The sequence below is a fragment of the Xyrauchen texanus genome, chromosome 13, assembly GCF_025860055.1.
Source record: "Xyrauchen texanus isolate HMW12.3.18 chromosome 13, RBS_HiC_50CHRs, whole genome shotgun sequence".
Classification (NCBI taxonomy): Eukaryota; Metazoa; Chordata; class Actinopteri; order Cypriniformes; family Catostomidae; genus Xyrauchen; species Xyrauchen texanus.
This window is the reverse complement of record NC_068288.1, coordinates 24,859,226-24,878,815: the sequence shown is the minus strand read 5'-3', so window position 1 is coordinate 24,878,815 and position 19,590 is coordinate 24,859,226. Positions and strand designations below refer to the sequence as shown.

Below are 19,590 nucleotides of genomic sequence, written 5' to 3'. Positions count from 1 at the left end.
ACCGACAGCAGACAGCACAAGAGGAGGCCGTGTTCCATCGTTCAAACACAGCTGAATGGAGCAAATGCACAGCATTCTAAACATTCTATGGTTATAATTTGACACAACCAAAGTGAGATGCTCCAAAAGTCGCATCCTGAAAAAACTAAAAACCCTATAATAAGTTTACCTCAGACAGACTGACAAATTCAATTGCCAAATGGATTGCTGTGGACTGTAGGCTAATGACAGGTTTATCTTCAATGAGATGAATATAAACAATAAATTGTCTTCTAAAGCCACTTAGTGTATTGTCTAATCAAAGCTTTGCTTTGTCTGCCACAATAATGTAATATATTATTATCTGAATTATCATATTTAGTATATAGAGTATAGTCTTATTTACTCATTTTAATTAATTTGATTAATTCATCAGCATCTTATGTAATTCATTTGATTAAAAATTTACTAGTCAAATTGAAGTTGTACCAAATTTACATCCAGTTATAATTTTCCAGTGACTTTGTATTTAATAAATGATGAAGAAAATCAAGTTGAAACTTTGAAACTCATCAATAGGAGTAGAAATTACAGGAATTACTGCAACAAATTAAATGGATGGAAACAAAGATGTTGTTACAACATAATGATGAAACTTTTTTTACAGTGCGTCACATTCATATTCTGCCTAGGAGTTTGCATTTTCAAAACAAGGAAGTCAAGTGTGTGTGTGTTTATCTGTAAGTGTGTGCAAAGTAAACCTCTTTGTCTCCCTCTCTATTGACACCAGACCTTACACAATAGATGATAAAGAGGGGGAGGGGATGAGAGAAAGAGTGATGCCAAACAGGGTCTCGGATAGAAACAGAGAAGGGCAGGAAAAAGCACAGAGACAAGACGCTGTATCACCCCACTACAGCCAACTCTCAGACATGAGTGAGAGTTGCAGTCAGTGCGAGAGCGACACCAAGAGAGGGAGGAGGGGGTCAGAGGAATGGGCACCAAGCCAAATAGGCAGTATGAACTAACCACAAGCACCGGACGAATGAGAGGTTGCGAGCAGGGTTGTACTCTCACAGCTAGTGCTCAGCTGAAGTTGCTCTCACTCTCTCATACAGCCTGGTAGTGTGTGTGCTTATGCGTGTGTGTGTGTGCAAGCCCATGATGAAGGATCGTCTGGCGGGCTGTGCTCCAGTGGCCATACAGCAGGATTTTCACGGTGCCCCCGTTTCTGTGTGTCTCTGTCCAGACGAGTCCTACCAGAAGCTGGCCGTGGAAACCATGGAGGAGCTGGACTGGTGTTTGGATCAGCTGGAAACCATCCAGACGTACCGCTCCGTCAGCGACATGGCCTCCAACAAGGTGAGTAGACCCTCCACCAGGACAACTCACTATCACACACACATTTTCAAACATCTGTGTGCTTTAAGAGGTCCTTTGGAAGTTGTAGAAACTCTGTTGAGGATGCTTGCACACTGAAGTGTTCCTTGTAGAGCATGGTGCAAGGTCATGGGTTTGATTCCCTAGGAATGCATATAACCAAGGATAAAATGCAAAAATGTGTAAATTAAATGCACTGTAAGTCTCTTTTGTTAAAAGTTATAGAAATCTGCAGAAGATTTTAACCTTAGTTTTTGGTCATCTATCAACTCTTGTTGCTCTTTCTGGCTTCTTTGTGAATGGGGCTATTGAGTCCAAGTACCAGTAAGCTTGCATTACGAATTCAGGCCACTATTTTCTACATTCCACACGAGCAGCTCATTAATCCTGAAGGAGTCTAGTTTGCCTCTGTTTAAGTTAGAATCTGAACTATAAATTACATTTGACATTTGAAATTCTGAGTTTCTGAAATTCTGAAATGGTTTCATACCTTCTAACACATTGACTTGCATTAAATGTATTTTTAACAGGGTCAGTCTAGTTGCATTTTCCAAAGCATTTCAAGTGTAGAGGTTTCTTTAGAAATGACTCTAGAAGTCTCTTACATGCTTTGGGTAAATGTGTTAGCAAGCCTTCTTTGCGTATTGAACAGGTTTTAACATGCCTGTGCTTTGCAACACATGTTTTTTCCACACCCCAATGTGTTCTTTGGAAATGCAGTATAGATTTGATGGGCAACTTGTGATTCAAGTTGTGATTGTATTGTATTAGCAATGAAGTTAACAAAGTTAAACATTAACAAGTTTTTATTTGGAGTCCGGTTTCTTTCTCTTTTAATTTTGTAAAAAGTGGAGCCATTTCTATCTTATCTAATGCTTAAAATAAATTTTCTTTGTGTAACCGAATGCTTATTAAACTATATTTTTTATTTGAATAGCATCAGTTAATTTAGATATCACTACATGGAGCACATTTTTACTGTAGGTGATACCCATCGAAACACTTTTTACAGTGTTTTACGTAAGTTTGCTGCATTTTCAAAGCAATATGAGAAGCATAGCAAACTCCCTTCACGTAAATGTCTTATTTCCTTTGTTCCTTATTGTATCTACTGACATGACAAGCAGAATCTCTGTCAGCATTCAGTGTTAGAGAGATGTTTCAACCTGCATTGTTTGCCAGACTTTCGGTGTTGTACTTTGAAACATAGAGTATTGTGTCTTTTTCACACAAATGTGACTGTCATCTGATCTGATACTGTGCATAGCTCCACAGCATGTGTGTGTCTCCTGTAGCTGTGACTCAGGTTTCCTGTCTCCTTCCTAACCTCTCGCCGGGTCCAGACTACAATGGGAGTGAGTGCTGTGAGGCAGGGCAAGGCCGAACTCCCTGTTTGTTTCTCCATCTGCTGACGTCAAACAGGCATACACTGCAGCGCAGGGACTTTTACATCAGACATAGGGATGAATACACACTCATTCCTGCACCCACACTCAGACCCTCACACAAATGATAAAGGCACAAACACACCAGACATACAGATCTGCATACAGGAAAGGGAAATACAGTGCTGTGGAAAAGTATTTGCCCCATCCTGATTTCTTCTCTTTTTGTGTATATCTCATACTAAATTGTTTTAAAAATTCCAACAAATTCTCAAATATAACAAAGGCAATCTGAGTAAACACATCAAAACTTGACAAATCTAAGCAAGCACAGTATGAGACAATGTTGAGATCTTTTCTTAAACTCTTAAAAAGACACGTAAGAAGTTTTTTGCTCAGGAGAAAAAATCTGAGAAGCAGGAGAAATAAGAAGTCATCATGTTCTTTCTGCACTTCTATTTTGGTCTTATTTCCCGTTAAAAGTATCTAAACCTGTTTTGAATCTGTCATCATTTAAACAAGGAAATGTTACTTGATAAGTAGAATGACAAGTTAAGTTTTGTTTTCAGAGAAATCGAACAAAAGTTATTTGGATTTATGCTTAAAAGGGAAAAATATTTGTTAGCGGGGTAAGAAAATAAACTTGTTTTTCCTTTTAATCAAGTTTATTTTCTTACCTTATTGGCAAAAAAAAAAAAAAAACATTTTTTTTTTTTTTTAAGCATAAACATTACTTAATTTTTTTTTAATATCTCTGAAAATAAACACAAAATTTCAAGCCATTTTCTCTCTCAAGTAAATTTATCCTGTTTTAAGAATGCTGAGATACAGTATTTTTACTGGAAAACATTCCAAAAATTCTCAATAAGAAGTTTGTTTTTTGTAGTACATGCGATCTCATTACTGCCAAGGTGAAGCAATTGAGATTTTTCTTTCTTGAATCTTAAAACGACTGTTTTTTAATTTGAAAGTTTGGGTTTTCCCCAGATCTGTGTGTGTGTGTGTGTGTGTGTGTGTGTGTGTGTGTGTGTGTGTGTGTGTGTGTGTGTGTGTGTGTGTGTGTGTGTGTGTGTGTGTGTGTGAATATGCGTTTGCTCTGATGACTTACAGAGATGGTATCAGTAGGCTTGATCTGACTCCTGAGCAGACTATATACACTATAAACTATGTTGCAATGGGGTTAGAGTTCTTGTGTGTATGTCTGTGTGTGGGTTTGGGTGGTTTACTAGGATTTTATTTAGGTTAAAAAGGGTAATTACAAAGGTATTACGCTATAAATGTTGTTTAAGACAGTATCCCCACAATTCAAATCGCTTAGAAACATACTAAACTATGTTTTTTTGAAAATGTAAAAATGCAGAAAGTTTTTTGTGAGGGTTAGGCGATACAATCTATAGTTCGAACAGTATAAAATCCTTGTGTCTTTGGAGAGTCTTCATAAGGATAGCCGCACCAATGTGTGTGTGTGTGTGTGTGTGTGTGTCAGAGAGAGAGAGAGAGAGAGAGAGAGAAGGAGGCGGTCCCTCTGTGAGGGTGAGTTTGTAAAGTGACACTCACACACTGAAGGATAGTCAGCACTCACAGCTCAAAATGAGTCAGTAACACTATTGCATCTGTACATCGACGAACCTCAAGACTCAAGACAGCCAGAGTGGCATACACTTGCAGTGAGCAGGACATACTGAACTTAACTTCACTTAAAATGGGAGCTTGCTGCTTTGAGAAGAAAGAGCAGAGAAAGATTGGAAAAGTTAACTGTTTGAAAAAGGTGAGAATAATTTTGTATATCTGCAATATAGACTTTATTCGCTTGTAAGTTGGTTGCTTGATGTTTTGCTTGGTGGACTTCCAGAGGACATACGTTACCTGTCGGGTCAAAAAACTTACAGAACTTTTTATTGTTTTTTTTTTAATGTTTTGTTTGAACCCTTATGACTAGTGTGCTTTATAGATGAACACTTGGAAATATCCAGCTTTTTGTGTGTTGTGTATGGGACAGTATGCAGAAAGTGTTCAAACAAGCAGTTTAAGTAGTTTAAGTTACTAGTTATACTGCATGAGCAGTGAAAACTGGGAAAGATCTACAGTGTTTTTCTTGGGTTTAAAAGTTGTATATGGGATAAAATGTTGGAAAGTCTTTGCACTGTAATGTCTGTAAGTTTGTCAAACTTTTGGATATGCTGTCAAGTCAAACTAGTGATTCTGCATCTACGGTTCATGCTTAAATTGTAATTATTTTGCATAGTTTGGTGGTAGACTATATGTCTGAGACAAGCATCTAGTTTGCATGTTCAGAAAAAGTAAAAAAGATTGTAGTGCATAACAGTCTAATATAGTTAACTTTCTTCTCCGTAGTGGTTTTATCTCCTAATTTCTTATGTATTTCTTATTCAAACCAAATCTCGATAATTCAATTCCCATTTGGCTTCAGTTTTAAACAATCTATAATCTTAGCGTGTAAGGATTTAGCCTATCTCTGGGGAGAAGATTGAGACAGAAACAACTCAGTGTGCTTTAATCTTTCATCTCTATGCTAATTAATCAATTTATTCAGTCTATATTTTGAACTTGTGTTTCTGATTTTACACACACATGAAGACACACAATGTTTCTTGTGAAACTTAGAGGAAGTAAAGTACTGTGCTTACAGTATATCCTCAGGCAGTAGTGGTTGTCACACAAGAGCTGTCACTTTCTTCAGAAGCTACTATGTCATTATTGATGGTACCGCTTTAATATGCCAGAGAACTCGTTTGTCATCTCTACGTGCGTCACAGCCTTCCAAAGTATTCATCCAAAGATCATCTGACTGTCCCATATCAACACCTTTAAAGAATTTGCCAATTTTGCAATTATGTGCTTCTCAAATGACATCATTCAGTGCAATAAAAACTCCCACAGTTTCTGACCAACAAAAAGATGATGGTTTTCCCCCACTAGATGATGTACACAAGGCATTTCAATAACTATAATTAAACAATTACTGTAGATGATGTCATTTACATTTTACTGTAAATACTGAGAGAATTATGGAAAGAGAAAGATGGATTAGCTTTTCAGCTTTTGATGTTTTATTGACTTGCTTGTCCTACATCAAACACATTGATACTTTAGACAAGGTCATGGTGACAGTCAAAATTGATTGTACATGCCGCTGGCTAAAAGTGTGAGGTGGACACACAAATCATTCTGACTGAATGGCTGTGGATTTATATTGTCCACTAGTGGAGGAAATAACATAGCATGGTCTCAGAGCTAGTTACAGTTTACCAAATAAATAAATAATAAAAAGCCAACTACGTAGCTATACGTTGAAATGAGTGAAAACCATTTTCCTAAAAAAAACATTTACACGTTAACCCAGTTACACTTTAACAGCATTTATTCATCTTTTTTAATGTGAATTTTTGCATATTCTAATCTATTTTTTAAACTAAAATGGTATATGTTAACATTAGTTAGTGCATTATGATGTAACATTTACTAACAGTGAACAATAGTATATTTATAAATTAGCATTAGCCAATATTAATAATTGCACAAAACTATTGTTCAATGTTAGTTCAAGATACTTTACACATTATCAAATGTTAACGTTTTAGAACCCTATTATAAATCGTTACTAACAAGATAGTGTTGTGTTTTTTCACTAAATGTATTACACAAGGAGTCCATGGACTGTGTGCAGACGTCAAAAGCTATAAGCAATTGATAAACTATATTAATTTTATTTTATAGTCTTTGAGGTATCTCTCTACTAAATGAAGATTGAAGGTCTTTGAAAATGAAATTCTCCCTTCATTCACCTTCATTGATCTTAGAGCAGAATTCAGTGCACATCCGCCCCCTACAGTCATGTTTCTCACAGGACTTAGAGAGAGATGCTCACATAGATTTGTTCATAAAGATGATATGGAGAAATGTGAGGCGTGGAAAGCAGCACGTCTTTGATATGTCAAAGTTGTTTACATCTCTGACTAGATGCCTCATACACAGCCGAGGAACCCCCACTGCAGCATAATGCAGAGAGATTCACCGCGATTTTTCATCTTTCTCTTCCCCCTCTCGCCATCTCTCTCTTCTCTCCTTTCTCCCTCCCACACTCTTTTTCTCATGCAACGAATACAGACGCACACACTCTTTCTCAGTTCTGAAGAAAATCCGAAATCATTTTATGAATCCTCTTTAGCTCCTCCTCATTTCTCCTCAGGATAATTCCACAAATCTGAGACCAACTTCCTTGCTTTGAGGGTCGAAAAACACCTTTCATACAACCATTAACATTAATAATATCAATGTAGCACAGTTGCAAATGTATTTAAGAAGACTGTTTTTAAGAAGACTGCACTGTAAAAAATGGTTATTGTTACTTTAAGGAGCCATTCCTACATTCCTACTATTCCTAACCGTTAAAATTTGGTTTGCTAGTGTAACCTAATGTTTTCAGGTTAATTTAATGATGTTAAGTGGTATTTTTGACTTGATCAAAACTGTCAATTTAGATGTGACCTTATGAAGCACATTTGTAGGTTACCTGATAAAGCATTTCTTACAGTGTGTGCTTGCCCGATTTTATGACCAATTTATGCAGCAATCTAGGTATTAAATCCGAAGGATCCACATACTTTTTCCGCTACTGTATATCAGTGATGAATCGATGCGCATCTACTTTCTGTTGACTCGGTATTGCATCATTTTTGGGTAGGGTTATCAGTCATCTGTGAGCACGACGATTAGGACAGCCTACAGCAAATGTATCGGTCGTATCCGCTGGGACTTTTCCTGTCAATGGATTCTGTGGGCTATAGCAAGGACATCTCATTGATTCTGGCCATCTGCCTCCTCACCACTCAAATAAATTAGGACTTGGTTTGGCAGTATATGGTAGATGATATTGAAATGCACTGGGGTCCTCTTGATCACTGGGCAGCCATCGTTTTAGGGCAGGGAGGGATGTAAACTGCAGCAACAGCCCATGTCACATGATGCTGTTGCCATGGCATTGGGATGTTGGTAATTGGTGTTCAGGTAGATGGGGGGTGGGGGTTTGATGTCACCGAAAAAAAAAAAGGGAGGCAATTATCCAAGTCTTTTTCTGTCCTCTCCCCCGCTCTCATTCATTATGGGAATGCAATAAAAAAGAGCCTATCCTAAGTTTTTAGAAAACCCAAATAGGGTAAAGAGAACATAGTTCATCTGAAGCTCTCACCTTCATTCTTATGTCACTTAAATGGATATAAAAGGGCTTAATGTTTTATTCTATTAGGAATCCCTCAAGGATGAAGGTTGATGAATTGCTTGCAAAAAGGCGAGGGCTTCCTTAGACCTCCCTTTATGGCTTTTTCTCTCGCTCTTTCTTTCCCTGCATAAAAAATCAGGGGGCTCCCCCCTCCTTTCCCATCTCTCTGTCAAATCATATGTGCTGTGTGAAGCATGTTGCTGGGGCTGACAGACTAGAGAACAGGAGAGACATGAGAGAGGGAGGGGAGCAGAAAGAGAGGGAGAAAGACTGAGAGAGATGATGAGAGAGCTAGAACGTACTGCAGCACTGGAGCGGCACTAATCCAGCAGAGGAAGACCCCCCTCCAGCCAGATGAGCATCCCAGTGTTTCTTTTTCCCTCATCCCTCCCTCCGCTCCACTCCTTCAGCTTCTCCATAATTCATTGCCATTTTCAGACCCTCCGCATCGGTTCCAACTCTCGACACTCTCCGGATCCTCCAGCCCAGGACGGGTGTTCCCATCCTGGCTAGCGTCCACTCTCGCCCCTCGTTCCCATCCGCAGCCATGGAGAGTCTACGCTGGAGTGATTCAGCTGAGAGCCGCCACGGCGACAGTTTGTGTCTGCTCCTGAGCTACTAATCCATACCAAGCAGAGTAGAGGAGAGAAGAGGGGATTTTTCGTTTTCCCAACTAGAAGAATCCCTTTCGTCTGCCTCTCTCTGGCTGATTCCTTTCGTGGTATAGGAGTGTGCTGTTGTGGATTTCGGGAGATTAAATACGATCCAAAATGCCTGAGGCCAATTACCTTCTCTCTGTATCCTGGGGTTACATTAAGGTGTGTATGTGGCTAATAAGCTGTTTTTGGTGGGATGGTGGATGATGGGTTCGTAATTGTGTTTGATGGTGGTCTGGAAAGACAGTGAAGAGGAATACCTACTGCACATCTCTCTGTGTGGTTTCCTGTGCAGGAATGTCTAGATCTGATCACTGTTTTGGGCTGTTTATTTCAGATGATTCTGTTTTAATTTAGCTGAGATGTTAATTTGGATGTCAAAAACAGATATATTGGTTTTGTTTTTGTGATGTATCCTTTATTCTTTTAATCTTTAAAATTCAGAGATGTGGCGCAGGATATGGCTGCCATTTTTCAACTTATTTAATTATATATGCATTTGTTTATTTATTTCTCACCAACATTGCGTCATTTATGGAACCACAAAATTGCTTGTGGTACATACTATACATTCTTTATAATCTTTACAGTCTATGTGTAAATCAGAACTTGGCAAACAGTTGAATAATTGCAATTAAAAAATATGATATAGCAACCAATATCTACCTGACATTTTTACGACATTTCAGTCTTTTTCTCTACGTATCTGCATTTAATATTAGGTAATTACAGTATTTAGGATTAGATATTTAGGACAAGATATTAAGATATGCAATATTATTAGACATTTATTTGATATTATTAAACAACGAAAATGCCTATAGCACATTGAGGTGCCAATGCACGTATATATAAATGAATGTTAAAAATGTTTTTTGCAGGGCATCCTAGAATTGCAGCCCTAGTGAAGGCTCAATGTTTAACCTGTTTTCAGGGTTTTGACTAATGTATCTCCCTCTCTGTCTTTTCCAGTTCAAGAGAATGTTGAACAGGGAGCTGACGCACCTCTCTGAGATGAGTAGATCTGGCAACCAGGTGTCGGAGTTCATCTCCAACACCTTCCTAGGTAATCACTTATACATTCACTCTTACATACACTTGAACACTTACACGCAGCATAACTTAACATTGGCTTTACACTTGCCATTATTGAGCAAATTTGGGATGCGTCATTTTCAGAACTGAACTGATAGTTGGTGAAGACCAGACAAAACAACAGAAGCCACAGAATAGGAAAATAAATCAGATTAATTAAAAAAATCACAAAAAGTCTGTAAATATCCGTAAACAGAGGAAATTTGTGCATTAAAAGATTAGGCACACAATATAAAGGCTTGTTTTGTTTGTGGAATGCCATGAGATGGTATCTGACTCTCATATTTGCACAGTGGAGAGATATCCCCAATGTAGCAGTTGGAAAAAGGAAGGGGAGGGTGGAAAAGAGAGTTAAATTAGGGGAGGGAGGGGGAGACAGAGGGGGATGGGATCCTGCTGTACAGTGATGCTGATGGTGAAACCCCCAGCTCTGGACATCCAGGCAAGAGAACCTGTGACTCATCCAGTTTCTGTGCTCTCAAGGAGACACGCACACACTCGACATACACCTTTTCGCAGCAGTATTGCACTCTTGACTGGCAATTTGCCCAAAAAGATATCACCCATTATTGTCTTGTTTTAAGCAGAAATCAAATGAAAGTTTGTTAGGTTTATTGTTAAAACAAGAAAAGCTATTTGCCAACAGGTTACCTACATTGATTTTTTTTTGACAGTAATGATTTGCCATCTGGGTTGCAGGATTTTTTAGGATTTAAAGTGATTTGATTTGACTGAGATTAAGTTTTGAAACATCTGTGCGCTGCCTCACGTGTGGCTGCTCTCTTCATGCCTCTCTTATTTCACTGTTCACTGCCTGTCTCAATCAAAGCGAGCAAGTATAGCAGAGATAGCTAGATTAAATCTTACCCAAATATTATGTATTTTTTATCTTGCATCTGCACACACAGCCTATGCATGTGGCTTGCCTTTGGTTGTTTGGTTTTGGAGATGAGAAGGAGGCATGAGGGTGGCATGTGACAATGAATCCTGAGAGGAGGGAGGCAGAGGAAGAGGAGCAAGTTGGCATGAAAATAACTGTGATGGACGTTTGTGAGAAAATAGGCAAATTGGCTGTAATGAGCATGGCGAATGTTTCATAAGGATCATATGGGAGGCATTTTCTATTTATTAGCTGTAGTTTTACCACAAGAGAATCAAGATTAAAGAGAAACAAGTGCTCCCTCATCTCCATCCATTTCTGTTCTGACGGGCTGTCATCCTAATGGGATGTCCTCACATGTCTTCAGTCATTAGAGAGGATAGAAGCCCATCTGAATGACTGCAGTGGTGATTACGGCACGGGTTAGTGTTTAACAGAGGGAAGTGGATAATAACCAACCCTTACATTTCACCTCTTCTCATTTCACAACACATCAAAGGCTATTAGCAGGCATTATTACACTCTTCCAACAATGTGCCAGTGGTTTATGACAAGAGAGAACTATTTTATCTGAGTAACCAAGTAAGCCTTGTGGGGCTTGACAAAATGGGAATAAGAATACCGTCTGCTCATAACCCATTGGCTTGGATTTGGATCTCATAAATGGAATATTTCAATGATGAAATCTCCAACAGTCATGATTGATTTTCATAGCCTAACCCTAATGAATGAGTTATTCACTGCACACATTCATTAATCAATATTTATGTATTACTTTTCAGTAAAAATATCTAAACATTTATAAAACAAAATTAATTTACTTGAGAAGAAAAACTGACTAAGATAATATGACTTATGTTTAGAGAATTTATCTTGAATTAAGTTTATTTACCTTAAACCACTGGCAATAAATTGATTTTTGTAAAAAAAAAAAAAGTTAATATTTACTAAAATGAATTAATTCAAGATCTAAAAAAAGTCTTCATATCTGATGCAACTTTGCTTCCCAAATAAATGTATTTTGTTTTGAGGATGTTTAGATTTTTTAATAAAAAAAGATGATTAAGATTAAATTTAAATTTCTCAGATGAAATTTTCAGTCTCAAGATAATTCTGCACTTCTATTAACATTGTTTGTCATTTGATATCACCTGAGGGTTGACCTTTGTAAATGCCATATAAGGCATTAGCCTGATCTCATTCATATAAATAGCTATTTGTATGTTAATATTTGTAATATTTAAATGTACATTTTGGACATTTGGATAGACATTAAATGCACAATAAGGATGTTTGAAAGCATCTAAAATGTAGAAAATGTTATGCCACACCTACTGTACTCCTAAACCTAACCATAACCATTTATTAAGCATATAAAACACGTAAAAGGCAGAAAAATTGAATCACAATAATTTATTCAGAAACATTGCCAAATTCTATGAATTATTCCATTTTAATCCTTGCCAACCGTACATGTAAACATTTGTCAGTTGCTATAGATGTTAATACGTAAAATGATGACATTTAGATGCTGTCAATATGTCAATGTTTATCACGTTTAGTGTATATGCAAACGTAAGAGAATGTACATTTGCTAGAACCAAACTTTACATAAGAATACATACGAATTCTCATGAGATCCCATTGAAGGCACAGACGTGGGGTCGCCCACATAGATTTGTTGACAGCTGTGTCACAGTTAAAATGGAGAGTCTAAAAGGAGGAGAAGGAAAGGAGGGGTGAGCCCCACTTGAATAGCTCAGTGGCAAGGCACAGGTCTCAAGTCGCTCTGAGTGGCTGACTTTTCTGCCCTGGTTGTAGGCAATGAATTCCCAAAAAGCACACATACACTGCAGATGTGAGCTATTCAGCTGTGGCACTGCACCTGGGCCAAAGTCGCCTGCTTGCGTCACTCTGGGAAATTCAATACACGGCCACCGGTTTTCCAACAATGGGCTTTTGTTAGGGCATGTAAGTGTCTCGTCTGTGTGGAAACTACAATGAAGAGATTGAGCACTCTGGAATGTGATCTGGCAACAAGTGACACTCTCAACTAAGTGAGCATGAGATGGATAGAACAGATAGATTTGAGAAACATCTCAGTTTCTTGGCGTTTTGTTGTCAGGATCAGTTACTGAAGTGTTTTTCTCAAATTTTGCACTATATGCTTAATAGGAAAGTAGCCAAAATCATTCTAATCTATTTGGTCTCGCTGTTCCTCACAGAAAAACAGAATGAGATGGAGATTCCCTCGCCTACACCAAAAGCCCGGGAGAAAAAGAAAAAGCAGTTGATGACTCAGATCAGTGGTGTAAAGAAGGTCTCCCACGGGCCTAGCCTCAACTGCGGCATTGCTCGATTTGGCGTCAAAACTGACAAAGAGGATCTACTGTCAAAGGTATGGAAAAGACTGGTTGCTACTCACTGTTTGACGTGCTGTTCGATTTTGAGAATTCCTAGAGAATTCATTCCTTTTTACCTCTTTCAGGAATTAGAAGACCTGAACAAATGGGGCCTGAACATCTTTACTGTTTCAGAGTATTCAAACAATCGGCCTCTCACCTGCATTATGTACGCAATTTTCCAGGTAAGACTTCCTCCTAGTCTGCAACTTACAACATTTTACAGTTTTTAATTTGCAATATCAATGTGTTACTTCTTTCTTTTGATAGGAACGAGACTTGCTTAAGACATTTAAAATACCGGCTGATACATTTGTAATGTATATGATGACCCTGGAGGATCACTACCACCAAGATGTGTCCTATCACAACAGTCTTCATGCTGCTGATGTAGCCCAGTCAACTCACATTCTGCTGTCCACACCTGCATTAGATGTAAGAACACTTTTTGCAAGTGTGCATGAGTAACCACCATGTTTAAGTGCCTTCATCTTAATGGCAAAGAGGAGCTTTGTTGTGTAAATGATGGTTTTTTTTTTCAAGCTATTCACCATTGTTCCTTTCTTAAACAGGCTGTCTTCACTGATCTTGAGATCCTGGCTGCCATTTTTGCTGCAGCCATCCATGATGTGGACCATCCAGGTGTTTCAAACCAGTTTCTCATCAATACAAGTGAGTTCCCACAGATCCCACTCTATAGCTCTGCTCTCAACATAGAGTTTCTGGAGAAACATGGATTGATTGCAACCAATGCATAATTTCTTTCAGATTCCGAGCTAGCACTCATGTATAATGATGAGTCGGTTTTGGAGAACCACCACTTAGCCGTGGGTTTCAAACTTCTCCAGGAGGAGAACTGTGACATCTTCCAGAACCTCACCAAGAAACAGAGGCAATCCCTCCGAAAAATGGTCATTGACATGGTGAGATTTTTCAAACTGTACTCAAGCCTTCTACACTTTAAAAAAGTGGTAAACTGCAATTGTTACCTTAACATGCTGTTTCTACTTGATCTGTCAGTGGGAAATAGTTGTGTGAAACTAGATTTTTCAATTTGTTTCAGGCATGTTAAATTATATTTTTTTACCAGTCAATTTAGTTGCTACCACTTTTTTAGGTTAACATTATTTTACCATTTTCACAATATAATTCTTTAGATGCTCATATGCTTAAATGTGTCTTTTTTTCAGGTACTGGCCACAGACATGTCTAAGCACATGAGCTTATTGGCTGATCTGAAGACAATGGTAGAGACAAAGAAAGTGACCAGCTCAGGAGTGCTGCTTTTGGACAATTACACAGATAGGATACAGGTACAGTTCACCTTGCCCTCCATTCATTCTTAATTAAACTAATTAGAGTTCAGAGTGTCCAAGCCAGATTGGATCATTAGGAAATCGACCCACTCTGACCCTTTTACGATCTCCAACTTGCTCCTTTGTGTTCTTCACTTACTGTACTGTACTCAATTTGAGATGATTAGGATAAATTACAAGAACACGAGGAATTGGAATGGACTAGTCAATTGGCCCACAGTTCATATCTGAAAAACTGAATTGAGATGTTATTGCAGGTTCTGAGGAATATGGTTCACTGTGCCGACCTGAGCAATCCCACCAAGTCTCTAGAACTGTACCGCCAATGGACTGACCGTATCATGGATGAGTTCTTTCACCAGGGCGACAGAGAGAGGGAACGTGGCATGGAGATCAGTCCCATGTGCGATAAACACACGGCTTCAGTTGAGAAATCACAGGTTTGTTACCAGTCTAATATGCAACAAATTACCCTTTAACTTAGAGGGCTGTAGAGCCTTTTTTTTTTTTAAATGACATCTAAAATGTTTCTCTCTTTTTAGGTGGGATTTATTGACTACATCGTTCACCCGCTGTGGGAAACCTGGGCTGACTTGGTGCATCCGGATGCCCAGGATATCCTGGACACACTGGAGGATAATCGGAACTGGTACCAGAGCATGATTCCTCAGAGCCCTTCACCACCATTCTACCAGCCCGACAAGGAGGGCAACGGTGGGGGATCAGGGCCCGACAAGTTTCAGTTTGAGCTCACGTTAGAGGAGGAGGACTCAGAGGGCACGGAAAAAGATGAACAGAGCCAGGAAGATGAGGAAGAGGAAGCAGAAGATGAAGACATAGCAGACGAAATGGAATCATCCACTACACTCATCCAGATAGTTACCGAAGACACCTCACCGGTCGACACATAGGACCTTGTTGTCCATCACTAGGTGGAAGCTGTTTTTTCCCTTGCGAGAGTAGCAATCTTGCAGTTGATGCTTTTTTAAATAAAAAAAAAAAGCCCACATGGGATGCTTTTAGGCCCTCGTGGGAGGAGGATGTCTTGCCCTCCTTGCACTTGCGTTTGGAGACGGTTTGGTAGGAGCTCTCAGGAAATAAATGCTGCAGACATTTTGGACCTGATAGACTGACAGGCGACTTTGATAAACATGAAGGATTGGGGCCAACATTGACCATTTGTTCGTATGTTTACCAGGCATTGAGGACTAGACACTACTGAGAGGATTTTCTTTTTTTTTTTTTTTTTACAAACACAGATTTTTTGTAAATCTATAGGTGTGTTATGGGGTAAAACATGAACTACTGAAGAACAAGTATTTGTAAAGAAAGAGAAACTGTTTACTTTTCTGTACCATTTGTCTAAAGACTGTGTGCCTTTTTGCTATTGACTTTTTAATAGTCTTTTATTTATTGAACACGTTTTAGTATAACTGTATGTTGAGATGTCTTTGTTTTCTAAAGCAACCAGACAGAACCTGCAGAGTTGTTTTATAACTAAGATGGAGAGAGACCTCAGTGTCTTCCTTTGTTTGGCAATATAACTTCATCCAAACATATGACAAATCATCAGAAAACGATGAAATGTTTATTCTGATGAAACAGGCACTTTCTGTTTAATCTGTACAGTTTTGTCAAACTTTTTAACTATGAGCACAAACTCTGTTTCTTTAAGAAAATAACTATACATCATAACATCCACATTTGGGTAAGAATTCTTTATTAGGCAAATATATTGTTGACAATTGTTGCACAAAAAGCTTTAAATGCCCTCAGATGTAAAGACCCTGACCTCCATTTATTTAGTTTGATCTTTAGATTATATTACAAAAAAACAAATCCAATTCCATGTTAATCAAATCACAAGGGGTCTCATAATTACCTGAGATCACAGGGGAAGCCAAAGCTATATTTGCATACAAATGTAGTTGCTTTCAAATTGTCTTCCTTCAACAATATACATTACTATTCCTCCCATATCACAACCCATACCTCACCAACACAAGAAAAGAAAAACAGATTTAGAGCAATCTAACTAGCATTTTAACCCTTGACATTTATTGGCACATTGGTACAAGCACATTTGAGAAAATGTTCCCTCTACCCTTCTTAGATTGGGTCACTTTAAATAAAAGGTTAAAAAATAAAACAAATAATTGGCGTAAATGGATTTGAACTCTATTCTCATCTCAAACTATATATCGAGATCTGATTGTAAGATATTGTGAGGGGAATCTGCATGTATCTGCTCCAGATCTAAAAACTTAAATATATGAACAGAACTTTTGCTAGTACTGCAATAATTATCCTCAGCCGATTTCAACATGCCAGTTGAGTAATGAATTTCATGGCATTGACATTCATACTTGTGTCTCATACATTTTTTTCGTTTGTGTGTAGTCCATGCTTTGAGGTACTTTAACTACCTTATGCTCAAAGTCTCGCCAGTGGAAAAAGTTAATGGCCAAAGTAGCATGCAAAAGTATGTTTGTGCGCACATATGTACATGTCTACACAAAACTGTGTGTGTGTTTGTGTGGGTGCAGGTTTCGGTGGTTTATGAGGATATTGTTTCAGTTAAAAACTGGTAATTACATGGGTGATATGCTGTAAATGTGGTTTATGAGGACATTTGTAGTGTCCCCATAAATCATATTGCTAAACGTTGTTTTTTTTTTTTATGGAAAAATGCAGAAAGTTTTTTGTCAGGGTTAAATTTAGGGGTAGGGTTAGGGGATCGAATCTATAGTTCGTATAGTATAAAACCATTATGTCTATGGAGAGTCCTCATAAGGATAGCCACACCAATGTGTGTGTGTGTGTGTGTGTGTGTGTCTCTGCTCAATCACCAGCCCACGCTTTTTATGACTCCTTACATTGACGTTGTTTATATGCGCTCAAATCGGTCCTCTGCTGTTTATAACAGTGTATTTATTACCGTTAACTGTACATAAGAATGAATGTTTCTTTGTACATTTTTTTATTTATATGCACTTGCATTACCGAACATTGGTGGTGTTTCTTGTGTAGTGGGCTCTTGGACTGAGCCTGTTTTATTTAGTAATATTGTTTATGTTTTAATATAATTAAATATATATTATATATACTATGTATGAATATATTGCACAATTTTCAACTGCCCAGAACAGTAGCCTATGAGACATGCAACCCATTGATAATGGGGAGAGTCTGTAGATAAGACATAAATACATACTGTAGACATCTGTCAGATATTAGAAGCTTTGTATATCACTGTTTGGTGTAACATCGATAAGTCGATATCTCACAAGATTCTCCACAGAATGTGGCCCTCAAATATATACAACATTTTGAATGGAGATTGCTAAAAATGGGTCAGATGTTTTACACAAATGCCTGTGATTACACATATTCTGTGTTAAATTTACAGGGGAGGAATTGGTCACAAACATCACAATCTCTGAACAACAATGTGAAATCGATATAATTACGTGATCTTCTGTAATTATTTGTGCTAATGTGAACTATTTTTCTAACCTTGTTAGCAGTTTTGAAATTCAAATTGTCAGTATAACTTTGTTAATCTATGTTTGAGATATTTTGGTCCGATTGAGTCCAAAAAGGATTCAACAGAATTAGTGCTATCTGCATGAGGGATGAGTTTTTAATCGTCTGGTAATCCCACATTGTTGCAGGTGAATATTCAATGTTTCACACAATGTATGTTAATAATATTGTATATTGTGTTCAATAAAATCTGAAGCTACTTTTCTATAAAGTGATTAAAGACAAAGCATGAATATATTACATGTGTCAATGTCTTTCTTCATCGCTTTGGGAAATTATTATATGGCAAATCAAATTATTGTACATACTTGCTCATACTCTATAATTCATTTATAATTTTATCCAGCTGAATGATTTAAACAATATAACATAATTTTTTCCTTTTTTACATTTTTATTCTCCCAGTCCATTATATTGACATGTACAGTACATGTTTCATAAAAGAAAACATAATTTCATTCAGACAGTATAATCAGTTAGAACAATCGATCACAATTCGGTTTTACAATGGATAAATACAAATATTGTACATGAATAACCAGTAACCTTGATCTTTATGAGGTCTTGATATCTGCATTTGAACCCTTTGTTGTCAGCTTGTTTAAAGTTGAATGCATGCCGTATGACAGGTCTCATTGCATCACATCCAGAGAATATCAGTCCCTGCGCAATTCCTCGAGCTACGTCCGTCCTTAAATGACACAGTCTAGAGTGAAAGCTCAGTGCGTGAATCATTCTGATAAAATTTTGTAAGGCAAGAAAGAAGCTAGACAGATGGGGACAGATGGAGTCAGATGAACAAGGGTCATTTCAGGACTGAGATCCTTCACATTCTTTATTTTAATCTGCCAGTTTGCGATGCATTGCCAGAGTAGCTGAAAGTTGCCTTATATATATATATATATACACATCAGCACTGTAGTCACTGCAGTGCTGATTTAGGGCCATTTAGCATGATTTCGAGTGTGAAATTGCTTCTATACAACAGTTCAATGAACAAGTACATTTAAAAAAATGAGTACGGTCATATAAACGCATATGTGCATGGATCTTCTTTCTTACACTACGGATCAGAATCTGCCATTGCTGGTTCAAAACAAATGATGCATCCATGCCTCTGTTAGTAATTCAACATTGGCACTTCAGAAACAGTATCACGGTTTGTGCTGTTTCTAAAAAGTTATTGGATAAACATGGATGGATGGATGTGTGTGTGTGTGTGTGTGTGTGTGTGTGTGAGTGTGTTTGTGTGTGTGTTTGAGAGAGAGAGAGAGCGAGAGAGAGATATGGAGCATGTGTGATCACCTGTTGCCACTCCCAAGCAGAGATGCTGTCAGATTTCTGAAGATCAGCTTTCTCAGTGGAAAAACAGCGGTCTAAGTGGGGGTATTTCTTACTATTTCGCGGTAGTCGGTGTGCAAGAGTCATTCACTATAGAAACTGCATGTCCTCCATTTTAAACAGTGTATCCACTCCAATGTGGAAAGTCTAAAAAAAGATAAGCACCTTCAGTTTGTGTAATTAATCAGTCTGTTGTGTCTCTCAGCTGTGATGAGCCGTAGTTGCTCCTTTAAAGGCATTTAAAGCAATTTCCTAGCTTTAGTAGTAGTAATACATGCAATCATATAGTGCTGTATGTAAATAGCTGATGCAGATTCACCTCACCTAACTGGCTCTTATTACACATAAAAATTATCTTTTGCCACCACCTG

General features: G+C 37.9%; 1 protein-coding gene across 4 annotated transcripts in view; it reads left to right on the top strand.

Moving 5' to 3' along the window:
• Window positions 1-18,104, top strand: part of LOC127654087 (cAMP-specific 3',5'-cyclic phosphodiesterase 4B-like) — a 188,225-nt gene extending 170,121 nt beyond the window's left edge. For 3 of the 4 annotated variants that reach the window (XM_052141072.1, XM_052141073.1, XM_052141074.1), the window contains 10 exons: window positions 1,229-1,341; window positions 9,612-9,705; window positions 12,840-13,012; window positions 13,103-13,201; window positions 13,287-13,451; window positions 13,589-13,688; window positions 13,785-13,939; window positions 14,207-14,329; window positions 14,590-14,772; window positions 14,875-18,104. In XM_052141072.1, the coding sequence (XP_051997032.1) occupies window positions 1,229-1,341; window positions 9,612-9,705; window positions 12,840-13,012; window positions 13,103-13,201; window positions 13,287-13,451; window positions 13,589-13,688; window positions 13,785-13,939; window positions 14,207-14,329; window positions 14,590-14,772; window positions 14,875-15,243 (1,574 nt within the window). In that variant the 3' untranslated portion in view covers window positions 15,244-18,104. Of the gene's footprint in view, window positions 1-1,228; window positions 1,342-8,306; window positions 8,802-9,611; window positions 9,706-12,839; window positions 13,013-13,102; window positions 13,202-13,286; window positions 13,452-13,588; window positions 13,689-13,784; window positions 13,940-14,206; window positions 14,330-14,589; window positions 14,773-14,874 lie in introns of those variants that run through there. The other variant, XM_052141075.1, reaches the window with a different exon arrangement.
• Window positions 18,105-19,590: the final 1,486 nt, after the last annotated feature.